The sequence below is a fragment of the Solanum stenotomum genome, chromosome 3 (assembly GCF_019186545.1).
Source record: "Solanum stenotomum isolate F172 chromosome 3, ASM1918654v1, whole genome shotgun sequence".
Lineage (NCBI taxonomy): Eukaryota > Viridiplantae > Streptophyta > Magnoliopsida > Solanales > Solanaceae > Solanum > Solanum stenotomum.
Genome location: NC_064284.1, coordinates 62653652 through 62669327, shown reverse-complemented (window position 1 = coordinate 62669327; position 15676 = coordinate 62653652). Strand labels below are relative to the sequence as shown.

General features: G+C 31.1%; 3 protein-coding genes across 4 annotated transcripts in view; 1 reads left to right on the top strand and 2 right to left on the bottom strand.

Annotated features, from left to right (window-relative positions):
* The window catches only part of LOC125858581 (HMG1/2-like protein), a 377596-nt gene that overhangs the window by 327122 nt on the left and 34798 nt on the right, over positions 1–15676 (bottom strand). The window lies entirely within an intron of this gene.
* Positions 8016–9127, top strand: LOC125858562 (uncharacterized). The gene has a single exon (XM_049538376.1). It carries the CDS (start codon positions 8030–8032, stop codon positions 9035–9037), a length of 1008 nt encoding a protein of 335 aa, XP_049394333.1. The 5' UTR covers positions 8016–8029; the 3' UTR covers positions 9038–9127.
* Positions 10985–15600, bottom strand: LOC125858542 (cation/H(+) antiporter 2-like). 2 transcript variants are annotated; one of them, XM_049538347.1, is made up of 4 exons: positions 15282–15427; positions 13444–14439; positions 11827–12743; positions 10985–11333 (listed from the first exon to the last, which is right to left on the bottom strand). In XM_049538347.1, exons 2-4 carry the CDS (start codon positions 14425–14427, stop codon positions 11042–11044), a joined length of 2193 nt encoding a protein of 730 aa, XP_049394304.1. In that variant the 5' UTR covers positions 14428–14439; positions 15282–15427; the 3' UTR covers positions 10985–11041. The 2 variants fall into 2 exon arrangements, with proteins under 2 accessions (XP_049394304.1, XP_049394303.1); XM_049538346.1 differs by having other exon boundaries at positions 10986–11333; positions 15286–15600.

Genomic DNA, 15676 nt, shown 5'->3' with positions numbered 1-15676 from the left:
ACAACCAACGTTTTTGTAATTGTGGAATATATCTAAATATAATAGAGTTAATTATATATAACTAGTTGCAACACCCATCTTCTTGAATAGTTTACATGTTGAAAATAGATAATTATTCTCATAATATATAATCTCACTTTTCAAGTATTCAAGAGTTACCCAATATAGCATTTGTGGTTTAAAAAGAGGGTGTCACGCCAACTAAGTAAAAGATTTAGCAGTACTGTCATATTATATTTAGCGATAATAATATATATGAATATTCATAATCAATATTTTATATAATATCACTAAAGATTTTAGCGGGATGCAATGACATTAACTCAATTACTGCTAATAAATATTATTATCGCTAAAAATAAAATTTATTTTCATTAAATATCTCTTTTTATAGTGTGTTTGATATGCTAAACTTTTTTAGGTTGTGATCGGTATGATGGAAAATATTTTCTACAAAAATAAATGGGTTATTGCTTTTTTTGTGTGTGGGTTTGGTATGTATGCAAAAAGTATGATCCACAAAGTTATTTTATATAAATTAGACAAATCATGTTATGAGTGGTGGGGGGTGTAGAGTGGTGGGGATGGAAGCTACGAGGGTGTGGGTAAAGATGAACTGATGAAATGTGTTGGAGGATTGGGAAGATACAAATGCCTTTTGCAAAACTTGTTTTCCATACATCTATTAAGGAAATTTATTTCCCCGATTTTATGCAACTTATTTTCATGAAAAATGGTATTTTTCATAATTTTAACCAAACATGAGAAAATAAAAAATTGTGAATTCCAAGAGAGTCAATGTATCCTTAATGTTCTTTTTAATAGGATTGCCTTATATTTCTCTTAACCTAATTAATCAACTCCTAATTCCTATGGAAGATGACGATGGAGACGTATTGCAACCTTGATCTTTCATTCATCAACTCGAATCTCATTTTTCTGCGATAATATTACGAATTAACCTTACTCTTCATGCCAACATTCTTTGCAATGTTTTTCTTCCTACCAAACACACCAATAATTTCTACTCAATCATGGCTAAAATACTATCATTATTTTTCATAATTCTATTATGACAATCAACGTTTTTGTGGTTGTGGAATTGAACACAATATAATAGAATTCATATATACCTATTTCCAACGCCATCTTCTTGAATAGCTTACATGTTGAAAATACATATTTATTATCATAATATATATATATATATATCAATAATTATGACTCATACAAAGGTTAGGTTCGATATGTCAATATTTTCACGTTCAATTGATTAATTATTTTAATAAAAGAATTGTTAAAAATAAACAAAATAATTTCTCAAAGCAGGAAAAATAAATTTTATTAGTGACATTTCATATTAATTGCATCCTTCCACCTTCGTAGCTCCTATCCTCCATCACGCCCACACTCTTACCCCCCGTCTCACCTCTGTCTCTTATCGTATTTAATTAGATTATATACAAATATTTTAAGAATAACATTTTATTTATGTATCGAATATAAGAAATTCACATATTTTTTAAAATAAATATTTTCCTTCGTACCAAACAATAAACATACTCAAAGAGAAAAATAACATGACAAACAAGAAAAAAAAAAGGAGAAAATCTTGTATAAAAGACAAATAAAGATGGAAAAAGTATATAACCAATCAGTATAGTACTTATTATTTTAATTAATTAAATCTCTCCTGATTCTGCTGCAGAAGTGGGACTTAATAAAATTAGAAGTCAATATTGCAATTAGCTGTATTAATCATTATTAACACTTTTAATTAGGGAATCATTAGCACGTCAATAAACCACTCGTGCACAACTAATTACATCTGTCAATTCAATACTTATTTACATAAAATTAATGTGATTGGATCTCTGTTTGTTTAGATCTCAAATATATTATTATTTCTATAATATGGATATATGGTCATAAATAATAAGTACTAGTACTACGTAATTAACTAGGAAGTAACAAATTACAGTTTTACTAAGATAATATTTTTCTCTAACCCCAACTTGGACCATTAAAAAATATCATTAATGTAATGACCCGAAAAATGTTTTTTTTATAAATTCCATAAAATTACCATTTTATCCCTCCCGATAGGTGCCCTGAATTATTTCTAATCAGTCGGTGAAGTTGGTTTGAGAATTTTAAACTATTCATTTAACTATAGTTATTAATTTATGAATAATCTTAAATAATTTACTTTAATTGTTTAATGGGCCAAATTCATAATTTAATTATTAGCCTATGTCACTTGACCCATGTAAAATTAATAATAATTAAAGGAAGAGGGTTAATATTATTTGGTCATACCTCAAACCGCTTGCAAGGTTTAGCGCCATCGACGAGAATTGACGGAAAACTACTGTAGATTGTAATGATTTGGAAGTCAACCGAAAGAGGATGGCTCAAGTTCTGGAGTCACTGTTGAATTATTTAAGGCAAGTGGATTTCTAAACCCTTGTTAAGTGTATGGAATTCATGTATTTCCTTGTTATATGTGTTTGGGGATAATGAGACTTGGTGATAGGTTGACTTGTCCACATTGATTAATTCTAATGATGAAAAAGGGGTAATAAAAGGCAATGTGATTAATTGTTTATGTGTGATTGTGTTCTTTATTGAACCCGTATACTTGTGATAGCTGAGGTGATTACATATCATATTGATATTTGATTGAGATCATCATCCCCTTTATTTGAAATTATATTGTGCACATGCATTGACATGAGATTGAGTATAAGTTGGGCACGTGGAGATCGTCCGTGCGGAATTTGTTTGATTTATGATAGTGCGTTGAGTCATCCGCACAAACACGTGGAGATCGTCTGTGTCGGTATATGGACCTCGCGAGGCCCCCATGGGTCATGAACTCTTGATGTATTTTCGAGGAGTATCATGTATATACGGTTGAGAGAATACTTGGTGTTCTAAGGCATATCATTTCATGGTGTCATATTGCATTGCACCCCATGGCATCATTCATGCTTGATGATTATGTGTTTTATTGGTGGTTGGAAAGTACTTGATGTTTGATACCTCTATTTGATGAACTTGATCTTGTGTGTTGTTGATATTTGTGAGTGCCTTTTTGTGAAGGTTGTGATTGATGAATATTGAGTTTGTTGTTGAGGATATGTAATTTGTTAAACTGATTGTTGTTGAGCTGGGTGATATGTAAACTGTGAATTGTTAGGTTGGGATGGTTTTATGCAAGTTGTAGTTGTGGAGGTTCGGTTGGGGTCTAATGAGTATCTGTATTCTATTCCCTTAGCTTGTGTTTAGAGGTGTACTTGCTGAGTACCGTGTGGTTTGGTACTCACCCCTTGCTTCTACAATTTTTTGTAGGTTACAAGCTTGGATTTTGTGATACTTTCCATTCTCTTATTTTTTGAGGCTTCTTGGAGATTTGTGAGGTAGTTGTTTGTCATCTCAGCGGACCTTCTTACTCCTATTTATGATATTGTTCTATTTTAGAGACAACATCATTTGAGACTTACGTTTTCTTTCAAATCTATGGTAATACTTTAGAAGTTTGTACACGTGACAATCAGATTTTGGGGATTTTTTTGAGTAAATTTCCGCATTTTATTGAAATGGGTGAGTGTTAGGCTGACTTGTCTTGGTAGGAAAAGACGAGTGCCATCATGTCCATTTTTGGGTCGTGACAATTAATTTCGATAAGATAATATATTTTCAGAAGACCCCTATATAAATATATGGTCCCAACTCCCATTAATACTATAAATTAAAATTCTTTAAAATTATAAAATATCTAAGACAATTAGTGAAATATGATTCTAGTGTTTATTGTTTTTCTTGTTAAAATTTAATTCTAGTTGAAATTAAACTCATCTCTAAATTTTCTTATTACAACCAAAAATTTCGGTGTTGTCTTCCCGAATTACACCAAAAAATTGTGAAGAATTTTAGATGCGATAAGTGATTCATTATGTGTAATTGGTTCCAAAGGTTGTATCGTCTTTAACTTCATCATCAACATTGTTTTCTCCGATGGTATCCACAATCTCTTCTAATTAAGCTCTTGAACTCTAAACATGTATCATTTTTTTCACCCAAGTAATCTAACAGGCTATTGACATCCATTTTATTATGGTAACCGAGATTATTAATCATGACCTCAAATTTATTAATGTCATTTTCATAAGGGGGTTCATTTAAATTCTTTGAGGCTTCATCCCAAACGATGTGATCAAAATTGATCTTTATTGAATCTCAAAAATACTCTTTAAGTAATAAATATTAATTTATAAATTAAATTATATCTCTATAAAATAATAATATTTTATGATTTCAATAATATTAATTTAAAGATATTTTACTATATAAAAATAAATATATATTTTTAATATAATAAACAAATAAAGTGGACGGAAGGAGTAATAAATTGAACGAGTGGCGAAAGCTAAATAATTGTAAAGAAATTATTAAATTTATTTCATAAAACTTATTAATAAATGAGGCACAAAAAATCATGTTTCTGATAACGAGACAAAGAATTCTAAAAAAATAATCATAAATAAGAAAAAAATTTAATGTACATAAATGATGACATGAAGACAGGATTGAGTAAATATACTCCCATTGTTTCCTTTTAGTTGTTCAATTTCAACTTTTTATTTCCTCTGTCTCTAATTATTTGTTCAATATTTTAGTAGTCCTTAATTACTTATTCATTTTGACAAATCAAGAAAAAATATTTTTTTTTATCTAGTATATCCTTAATTACTTACTTTGAAAAAAGTTAGAACTACTTGAAAATCTTTAATTTTTAATTCACCCACTTCATAATTAACATGGGTAAAATGAAAAATTCACTATGTCAATCATTGTTTTTTTAATATGTGTGTCAATTCAAAAGTGGACAAGTAATTAGAGACAGAGGGAATACTTGTTATTTTTAACAAATCAAGAAAAGACAATATATTTTTACCTATTAAACTCTTAATTTATTTAGAGAGTTAAATGTTTTTGAAAAAGGCAGAACCTTTTTAATGAGTAAATTGATTTTGAAATTCTATCAACTAATAGGAGTAAAATGATAAACTCATTATGTCATTTTTTTTTCTTAATAGGTGTGTCAAATAAAAAATGGACAAGTAAATAGGGACAGAAGGAGTATAAATTAGCTCTTGCGATCATTTTACTTGGCATATTTAGATTTAGCACATTCATTAATAAAATAATATTCCCTCCGTCCACTTTTAATTGTCAGGATAAGGTCATGCACAATCTTTAAGAAAAATTTAATAGGAGGTGTAATTTGACTAATATAATCCTACTATCAATCATTATGGTCAGTACTTTTTGAAAATAGTAGTTAATTATTAAGGGTAGAATTGAAAATAAGTGACTAATTGTTTCTTGATTGTATAAATTGATAATAAGCTTGGGATAACTATTTTTAGTATGTCTGCAATTAAAAGTGGACGGAGGGAGTAATTGACATGACTATTTTATTACTCACTCCGTCCAAAAATAGTTGTTCACTTTATTAAAACAGTTGTCCAATTTAGAAAATTAAGAGATAATTTATTTTGTGTCTATTTTACCCTTGCTATTAAATCCATTTATCATCTAACACATTTCTCAAAATATCAAATTTAATAAAGTCAAATGATAAATAGTAATATTATTCCTATTATTTATTGTTTCTTAAAGGGTGTGCCAAGTTAATATTGGATAACTATTGTTGGACAAAGAGAATATATTATTCTTATTAATTGAAAAATAATTTGAGAAAATAAACCGTTAATGTTAAGATAAAACATGAGAAAATATAACTATTTTTTGTTAAAATATTAAAAATAATAAATAAAAGTGAAAACTTATTTTTAAAATAATGGACAATTAAAAGTGAAACAGAGGAAGTAATTAAGAGAAATAAGTTCTCCATAATTCACGGACTACCTGCATAACCATAACTAAATTAAAGAAGAAAAACATTCTATAATGCTAAAAATTAAAGATAAAAATTGTAGGAGAGTAATAATAACAATACATGATAGCGCGATAATGGTCGACTTCTTGTTAACTTTCTATCCTAATTCTTGATGTTCATACCTTCTTATTTAGGTCATGTCTTCGAAAGTTACACGTATCACATGTGTCATATTCTGTCTAATTAATTATATATCTTCAATACTTTTTTAGTATCTCCCTACTTCTCCTTGTACCCATCATAGTCACCTTCTAATACCTCCTCACTGGTATATTTAATTTGTGCATCTCTTCTTCTCATGTTCGAACTATTTCAGTCTCACGTTCCTCATCTTGTCCAACACGTTGGAGGTCACTCCCACGTTATCTAAAATATCTTCATTCCTAATCCTATTATTTTAAAGACTAATTTAAATTTATTATTTTGATGATCAAATTTATTTATGTTTCATAATTTCTCTTGTAAAATTTATTATAAATGCCTCAATTTTATTTTTTACAAGTACAAAAACTAAATTACAATATACCCACAAAAAAGTTAGTTTTAAATTTTTTTTCTTTATACTAAAGAATGAAATTAAGAAAAAAATAAGAAACTCAAATAATGATAATCAAAGAAGTCAAAAAATAATTCATGTATGAAATATTTCTTGAACTTTGCTACAAGGATCATATATGGCTACATGAATTTTTTAAAAAAATTAAAAGTCAAAAAAATAAATGAAACTAATTTTTCTACTTCAGTTAGATGATGGGTGTATTTGAGCTCCTTTTGTAACGGTAGGGGTATATGTGAGTTATTTGTATAATAATGGTAAGGGTATATATGTGTCGCTTTCATAACGAGTGATATATCAATTCTAAATGACAAAGTTGATAGATATATCAGATTTTTTTCCCTTTTTAAAATAATGGATAATTAAAAATGAAAAAGAGGAAGTAATTTAGAGAAATAATTTCTCCATAATTTACGGACTACCTGCACAACCTTAACTAAATTAAAGAAGAAAAACATAAAAACTAACTTTATAAAAATATGATTAGTAATACCCAACAGAAAATAAAGTAGCAATATAAAAAAATCCGATAATCAAAGTAAAGGAAACAATAAATAATAATAAAATTGAAGACAAAAATTGTAAGCGAGTAATAATAACAATACAGTAATGTGACTTATTACTAACTTTCTATCTTAATCTTAGATGTTCATACTCTCTTATTGAGGTCATGACTTCAAAAGTTGCACGTGTGTCATATCATGTCTAATTAATCATCTCTCCAATTCTTTTTCGGCATATCCTTACCTCTCTTTATACCCATCATAGGCAACCTCTAACACCTCCTCACTGGAGTATCTATGCATCTCCTCCTCACAAGTTCAAACTATTTCAGTCTCACTTCCCTCATCTTGTCCACCACGTCGGAGACCACTCCCACCTTATCTCGAATACCTTCGTTCGTAATCCTATATATCCATCTCAACAACCTCATTTAAGTTAGTAATTGATCGAACGACTATCACTTTATAAAACTTACGTCTTAAGTCTTGATAACATATTCTTATCCCACAAGACATCAGAAGAACATCAAGTTTAATCACTCCTAGTAATTGGTTAATCTACCTCAACTACACAAGTAATGTTGGGTCTTAATTAATTACTTATCAAGAAAACACATGGCCAGCCATCCATACATGCACAAATATAAATATTTTAATTTTATTTGTGAATCTCCATTATGAACAAATTATAATAATTATGACTTATAATTAATTAATTATCCTTCTGTTGCGCTTCCTCCAGCTCACACCACCTCAGTAACCCATGTTCAAAATTTAATGACAATGTAAGATTAAATTATTATACACCTTGCAGGGCAAATATGTAGCACCTTACCAAATTCCAAGAAATGCTCATGTTACTATCATATGCAATTGATAAGATTCTTATTCCAAAACACAAATTTAATTTTTATTTTTTCCTCTTATAAAAATGACAAACATTGTTATAGTTGTCCCCATCATAAATATTTTTTCCTCTCAAGAAAAATAAAAACACCAACAATGCCTAGTACTATTTCGAAATCTAACCACTTTCGATCAATTAGTTTACCAGGAAGATCACATTCTAACCATGTTCGATCAATCAGTAGTATCACTGGATGTTCACATCAAACCACAGAAAAACTTAAAGATGCTATCAATAATCTCAAAGCATTAGAAGTATCAAACACATCATCAGCAGAAGTTATGTACAACGGTTTACTTGGTCTAGAGGAGTTATACAAATGTGTAAATGTGTTACTTAACTTACCTCAAACTCTTCAAGCATTTTCCCAATATCGTCTTGGGAAAATGGTTGAAGATTTATTGGATAAATCTGTGAGGTTACTTGATCTTTGTGGCACTACTAGGGAACTTGTTTTGCATTATAAAGAAAATGTTCGCGATCTTCAATCCTCTCTTAAGAGGAGGAAAAAAGATTCAACAACGGAATCCAGCATGACTAAATTCAATTCGTGTAGCAAGAAAGTAAAGAAGGAGGCTAAACGATTAGTCGTGGTGTTAAAGCAAATGGATCAAGATACAGAACGCGCATTGGTACCCAAAGATGCTGATCATGACACAATAGATATGATTAAAACACTTAAGGAAGCTAACGCGATGCGTATTTCCATGTTTCAAATGTTCTTGTCATTCTTATCTGTTCCACTTTTGAAACCAAAGGTGTCTAAATGGTCATTGGTTTCGCGGTTATTGATAAACAAAGGATCATGTGAAGGTCAAGAAGGAAAGATTGATTTGGAAACCAGACTCGAACCATTTGAGGCTCATCTTGATAATTTTGAAAATGGTTTAGAAGGAATATATAGATGCATGAGTAGATCAAGAAGCTCTTTATTGAATATTTTGAAGGAACTTGGATTTAGTACACCAATGTGGTTCAACCTCGAATTATCTAAAGAGAAAAAAGAAACAACGGTTGAAAAACTCTTTGGTGAGTACATGTGTCTCTTTAGAAAAAGTCCTAATATTAGAACTTCTCCTTATAAAAGTGTACGTTCTTTTTAGGAAAATAAAAATCTACCGATCTCGTATCTGTAATACATCTTTATTCATTCGATCTTTTATATAGGTATGATCATAGATTGTTAATTTATTATACACTGTAATTCGTGTTTGAATTAGCTCATGATTGCGCTATTTGAGTAATGAAACAAATACGGTAAATTTTGGGGTACTATATATATGTGTTATTGATATATTAGTGTGTTTTTTTCCCTTTCAAATAATCGTTCATAGCGTTTGAATAATGTTTATGGCATTTTTAACACACTTTTTTGTTTCTTCCTAAAAAAAATTATACATTATTGTGGTAAAGGGCTATAGTAATCACTTATAATTAATATCATATCAATTTCAAAAAATATATACCTCAAATATTTTTATTTTATGAAAAGATCACGAATTTATATATCTCATATTATTATTTTTTTGCTATTGTGGTCACGTATCATTCAAATAAATCACTCAATCAATTATTATACATATTATATATAATAATTGTGGTCGGTGAAAAGGTCGTGGGGCATCTCATCATAATGCATAAAGGCGACATTTATTTTTTTCTAATATTTTTGGTCCTTTTATCTTTATTTCTATTTCTATTTATGTTTATCTTTTTTAAAAATTGAAAAGTATCTAAATGCATTACTCATTAAGAGCATATTTAGCATTGTGGTTGGAAAGTCAAAAACATTTATTTTGATTAAAACAAAGTATTTTTTGAAAAAATTATGGTGTTTGGCTAACAGGCAAAACTGCTTTTAATTGGAAAGAAGCTAAAAAATTAAGCAAAAACAGAAAATTATTTTTTTCAAGATCAAACTATCAATGTCATAACTCATATATACATATTTACCAATATATCTCTTATTAAAAAAAAAATTGTGGTGAATTTTCATGTATAGTAATTTAATTTGTGGAATAGATTTTAAATTTATTTTAATTGATATTTTTAATTATGTTAATATTGTATTACTATTTCATTTATTTTTTTATTTATATATGTATAATATTGATTGAAAATTTGAATTATATACATATTAATTTAATAAAAATAAAAACTACTTAATACTTTCATAATAGATATTTAAAATAAGTTTTCTCTATAAAATAATCTTAATATTAAAGGTACATTGATACTTGTCATCTTATGTAATTTGACTCTCAAAAGCACTTTTTAAAAATGATTAATCAAACACAATTTGTTTATCAAAAACATATTTCAAATGAATAACCCAAACACAATTTTTTTTTTCAAATGCACTTTTCTAAAAAGTCATTTTAAAAAAGTGCTTCTAAAAATAAGTTGTTTTCAAGAGCATTGCCAAACATTAAATGTGGAAAACATTAAAGAAAATGAGTCAAAAAATTTCATTTTTGTACACTTCTAACTTTTATTTTCTCCTACTAAATATATGAGAGGGAAAAGAAGAGATTTTTGGTTTTTGTAAATAGTATATTACCTTCTCATCAATTTAATTCCACTGTTTTTTTAAGTCATATTTGCTTAGTTTATCTTATTTGAATAAATTGTCTTGAGCGTGAATTTAATTTATTCATTAGTAAATTGCATAGTTTTGATTTATGAAAGGTAATGGGACTGATACTTTGAATTACGAGAGTCAATCGAATTTTCATATGTACTGTCACTTGAATATCTTTGGAGTAGTTTTTGGAGCGTGATGTCATATATCTCCGGTTGGTATTTTAATATGAGTTCATGATAGGTACGGAAGGTTTTGTGAACACTCGATAATTTAGGTATGAAACTCACAGAATGATGACGTTCTACAACCATCAATTCGACATGCATGTTGTCTTGCCTAAGAACATCCATTTCAAATTAAAATCCTAACTCTCAAGCCAAGGCTTGATTTTTGCAAAAATAAAGTGAGGCAACCTTCTTTTTCCTTGCAAAACATAAGAGTGTAACAAGGTAGAGAATTGAGGTAAATTACAATGTACAAAAAAATAAAAAGAAATGTTTATAAACCTAGCTAAGAAATTCTATTATTTGTCATCGTCATCGTCGTCATCATTCTTTGAAGGTCTATACTGCTGAACAACAAGAACTGAACCACTAATATCGAATTCTGGAGAAGCCAAAAAATCGCCTACTTTACCGAGCTCTGGACATTCTTCCCAATCACTCATTCCAGTTGTTAGTATTGAATGTCCTCTCCCGTCCTTCCCTACTATGAACAATGAATACATTTCAGCCATGTCTCTCAACGCAGACGCTGTGTCTGCGCCATTTTCTACAACCTTTTCCACATATCCTACTTGACCTGTCGCCACATACCTGATCATTTCGAAAAACTGCTATCAATTATCACACAGGAATGAGAATATATCAACTTAACAACAACTGCTTTCGCTATTTATGGAAAGAATATTCACATATAAAGTAGGAATAATGCGTAAACAGACACTCAAACTTGGCCTCAACTAGCAAGTAAATGCTCCAACTTTGAAAGAACACCTCAACTTGGTTACAACTAACAACTAAACACTCCAACTCGTCGTCCTTAATGTGTCTCGTGGACACCCAATATTCACATGAAACATAAATTTTGGAGGTGTCAAGATAATCATTTTGTAAGTTGGGACTATTCAACTAACACAGTGGAGACGAGTTGAGGTGTCTAGATGTACATACTCAAAGTTGGAGTGTTTAATTGTCCGCTGAGGCCAAATTTGAGTGTCTATTTATGTATTATGCCTATAAAGTATATACAGAGTAAAAGGCGATAAAGTACTAGCATGTTAGATATGTAAAAAGGCTTTCTTATTACCTGCTATGGAAATCTGCCAAAATTGCGCCATCTGTTTCTTTCTCTACTTCGTCATTTGGTATTGCCATCAAGACATCATCCGTTTTGTGAGCAATATTGACACCTGAAATTTGTCCTCTTGAAGATGAGGGAAGGAACCTAATTATGGTGAGATTTACGTGATGATCCATACCAAGACGTTTACTAAAGCCTAATGCTTCACGATCATCAGGTCCGCCAAAAAATAAGATAGCAATGTGTTGCAGAGAGTCAGAACCCGAAGGATTTAAGCACCCGGCTGTAAGTCCCCTGTCAATAAGAATGGCAACTGAACATGGGGCATGACGAAGAACTTTCTGATTTGTAGTTCGTATGCCTTGTTTACCGTTCTCTAGCTTCCCATCGATTCTCTGGTGTTTGTGGAAAGGAAGGACAACGATAGATGCTCTTATGTCTTCAGCAGTGTTACAAACATCTGCATGCATACGTGAAAATGGAGACACAGCTTTAATCTGTTGAACCAATAACCCTGTCTCACTAGTGAACATATCCATGGCATCATTTATCTCAACAACATCATTCCCACCATAATCATCTTCATCACTTAGTTCATCGTCTTCTCGTTGATTGTACATCAAATTAGTCTTTTTTTTACCAGGCAGCTCAACGAGATGCATCAAGTAAGGGGTTATTGGAACTTCTCTTGGCCCTCTGGAGGCTGCAACAAGTCCTAGCATAGTTGCCACTGGACGGGGACTATGCACACAAGTAAGTATTCGTAGTTCGGTTTCTGGATTATGAGATTCAAAATATATTTGCCTGTACCCAATGATATCACTTTCTCTTCTCACCATGAAAGCTACTATTGGTCCCCATATCAATGTATTCACAATAATTGTTGCTATCATCACGTCATAGAAATTCTGGCTCGAAACAAGCTGCAAATTTGCGCAAACTTATTTCATGCTACTAATATAGTAGATAGGTAAAAGGTATTAGATATCTAACTGTAAGAAGGTAGGAAATAACAACATTATTATCTCACAGCATGAGACTTTCCATGAGCTTGCTAACATGCCACTTTAACATTGTCGTTTGTTAAAAGGATAAATAAGCACTTGAAAAGGCACATTTCTTTTGCCTTCTACACAATGGCGGAGCCAGAATTTCCACTAAGGGGTTCAAAATATGAAATGTGAACACACGAAGAAGCCAAAGGGGTTCAACATCTAATCTATATACAAAAAAAATAAATTTAACCATGTATAAACAGTGTCATTTTCCGTCGAAGGGGGTTCATTGGTTTGGATGAACCCCCTTCGCCCTACCTGGCTCCGCTCCTGCTTATACTCATTAAAACAAGGTGTTTCTTGATTAAATAGCATATTTGAATGGAGTTATTGTATAAGATTAGATTGATACTTCACGTTTCTCCATTTAACAATTTCTTTAAGTATGAAACTTGACATCAACCAATCTACTTAATGAAATCCTTTTAAGGTATAAAACTAACCAAACATAAGCTTTGTAGGTTTATAATGAACACAAAAAATCATGCAAGATATATAAAACCATTTAACATAAGCTTTAAGTTCTATTTCATGCTTATTCGAAGAAATCTTGGAAAGGAAAACTTACGTCATTCGCCAAGCCAATCGTCAATGCTAGAATATCAACATGACCTTTTAGATTCATCATAAAAGAAAGAAGCACCCCCTCTCTGTAAGGGATCTTTAGGTGAAAGCAAGCTGCCAGTGTTCCAACAATCTTCCCTCCAATGCTTGACAAAATAAGGATAGAGAATACCATAAAGTTACGCAGATTTTTCAGCTTAGTTATGTTTGCCCTGAAACCATGGTTGCCAAAGTAGATTGGAAATATGAAATTGTGAATTGGATATGTGAGTTTGATCAACAAAGTTCGAGCTGCTTTCCCTCCTCTAGGAAACATTGAGCCAATGAGGAAAGAAGCTATAATGCTGCTGAATCCAAGCTGCTCGAGAGCCATAGCAGCGATATAGAGAATCGCTACAAGTATAAATATTTCAGTATTTCCAAGGTACTTTTTGTTCCTATTCCTCCTATTCAACCAATTAGCTAGATACATATTGATTACAATAACTACACCAACAATAAGAAAATAGAGAAAAAAGAAAAAGATCCATTTTGCAATTGAAGTTGACTTGAACTCTGAAAGTATAAACAATAGAAACACCGAATATGCATCGGCTATCAAAGAAGAAGATATAGCCAACTTGCCAGTCTCAGAAGTTCCAAACTTAAGGTCCGCTGCCACGCGGACAACAATCGGTGATGCTGCATTGGCTAAGGTTATTATGATCATTAAGGCCATTATGAATGAAGAACCATGGGAAGCTGTCTCTTGAAATACTAAGAAAGTGACAGCACTTGCAAAGACAGTACATCCTAAACTGCTGCCACATGCAATAATGCTTGCAGGGCGTATATTGCGCATAAGATAAGGGAAGTCCGTCTCAAGACCAATCAGGAACATGATTATAGTTCTAAAAATTAACGCCATGAATTCATAGTAACCCGAATTATAACTTTGAATGAAAAACTCCTCTACTGCTTTGATTCGTGAAAACCCCGAGGGACCCATCAAGAACCCCGCCTGTGTAATCAACCAAATAGAATATGTAAGAACAAGAAACAAGTTACCCCATGTCCATTCAAAAACAAAGTTATCAATTTGAGCCATATTTCGTCATCGTGCACTCAAAATTTTAAATCACTTCAGCACTATGTTGTTGAGACTCTCAAAAAATGTTGTCACACCTATGTCCCGTAGGCATCAGAGAAGATCTCCACTAAAAAGACAAAGAACATTGTGTCTACACACACTTATTTAAACCTTCTAAAATTTTAAAAAAGAGTTGATAGACTCTTCTATTCTAGTTTCTCTAGGAATCTGAATGTATATGGGCGATTCATGCAGTTGGTTCCTTCATTCCTCTAACACGCATCCGTCCAGAGGCGAATCTAGGATTTCTACGATATAAATGCACCACTAAGCAAAAGAAGGAAAAAACATATTAAGTGGAAATTGATCCCTAGTCTCTTTAAGTAAATATCTCTAATATTCAACCAAGTGCACCATTAAGCTTTCTTGTAGAGTGAATGCCATCAGATAATATTATACCAATTCTAGAAAATATATACATAAAATACAGAGGGACAACGGGTTCACGTATCGCATAATTTAGGCAATAAATTCTCCCATTCATCCATCTACATTTTTAAAGAGTCCGAACAACATAGCTATGCAACATTAGACCACCATATGACCTTTTTAGCTATAAAGTTTTATCTATTTCCCCCTCCATTTCTTGTCTTTCTAATCTTATTGATTACAAGATCCCTAATTCAAGATCCTTCACATTTGGTGCAACCAATAGAAATGTATGCATGCACACCATGTGTTTGTAAAAAACACTGTGTGAAGATATGACATACTTACGAGAATTTGAACAATGGGTGAAGCTTGTCCTAATGGCCTGAGCAAAATCTGAAGAATATGAGAAATCACAAGAATCAAAGAATACTGCCATCCCATACTAATAATAGGATTGAACAATTCTTGATTACAAGAACCCGCCGCGGCCATTTGCTCTGTAGCAGCAGCCATGATCAAATTTTGTTTGAATTTTTTTCAAGAATGTGATAGCAATAACATTGTGAAGAAGAATGAGAGAGGAGGAATGAAAAAAGAGATAAAATTTCTTCTTCCTCCCCTCACAAACCTTCTTCTTCTTATTTGTTGCTCTGTTTTTTCTTCTTTCTTCTTTGTTGTAACCATCTGTGCAAACAAAGTGCGAAAACAGGGCAGTGGATTTGCTAACTTTCTTTTT

Excerpts from the sequence above, each read along its gene's own strand:
- LOC125858542 (XM_049538346.1), bottom strand. The coding sequence starts at position 15,453 with ATGGCTGCTGCTACAGAGCAAATGGCCGCGGCGGGTTCTTGTAATCAA. Across the intron at positions 12,744-13,443 it reads CGATTGGCTTGGCGAATGAC|CTTGTTTCGAGCCAGAATTT; the intron begins GTAAGTTTTCCT and ends GCAAATTTGCAG. Across the intron at positions 11,334-11,826 it reads TTGGCAGATTTCCATAGCAG|GTATGTGGCGACAGGTCAAG; the intron begins GTAATAAGAAAG and ends CGAAATGATCAG.
- LOC125858562 (XM_049538376.1), top strand. The coding sequence starts at position 8,030 with ATGCCTAGTACTATTTCGAAATCTAACCACTTTCGATCAATTAGTTTA.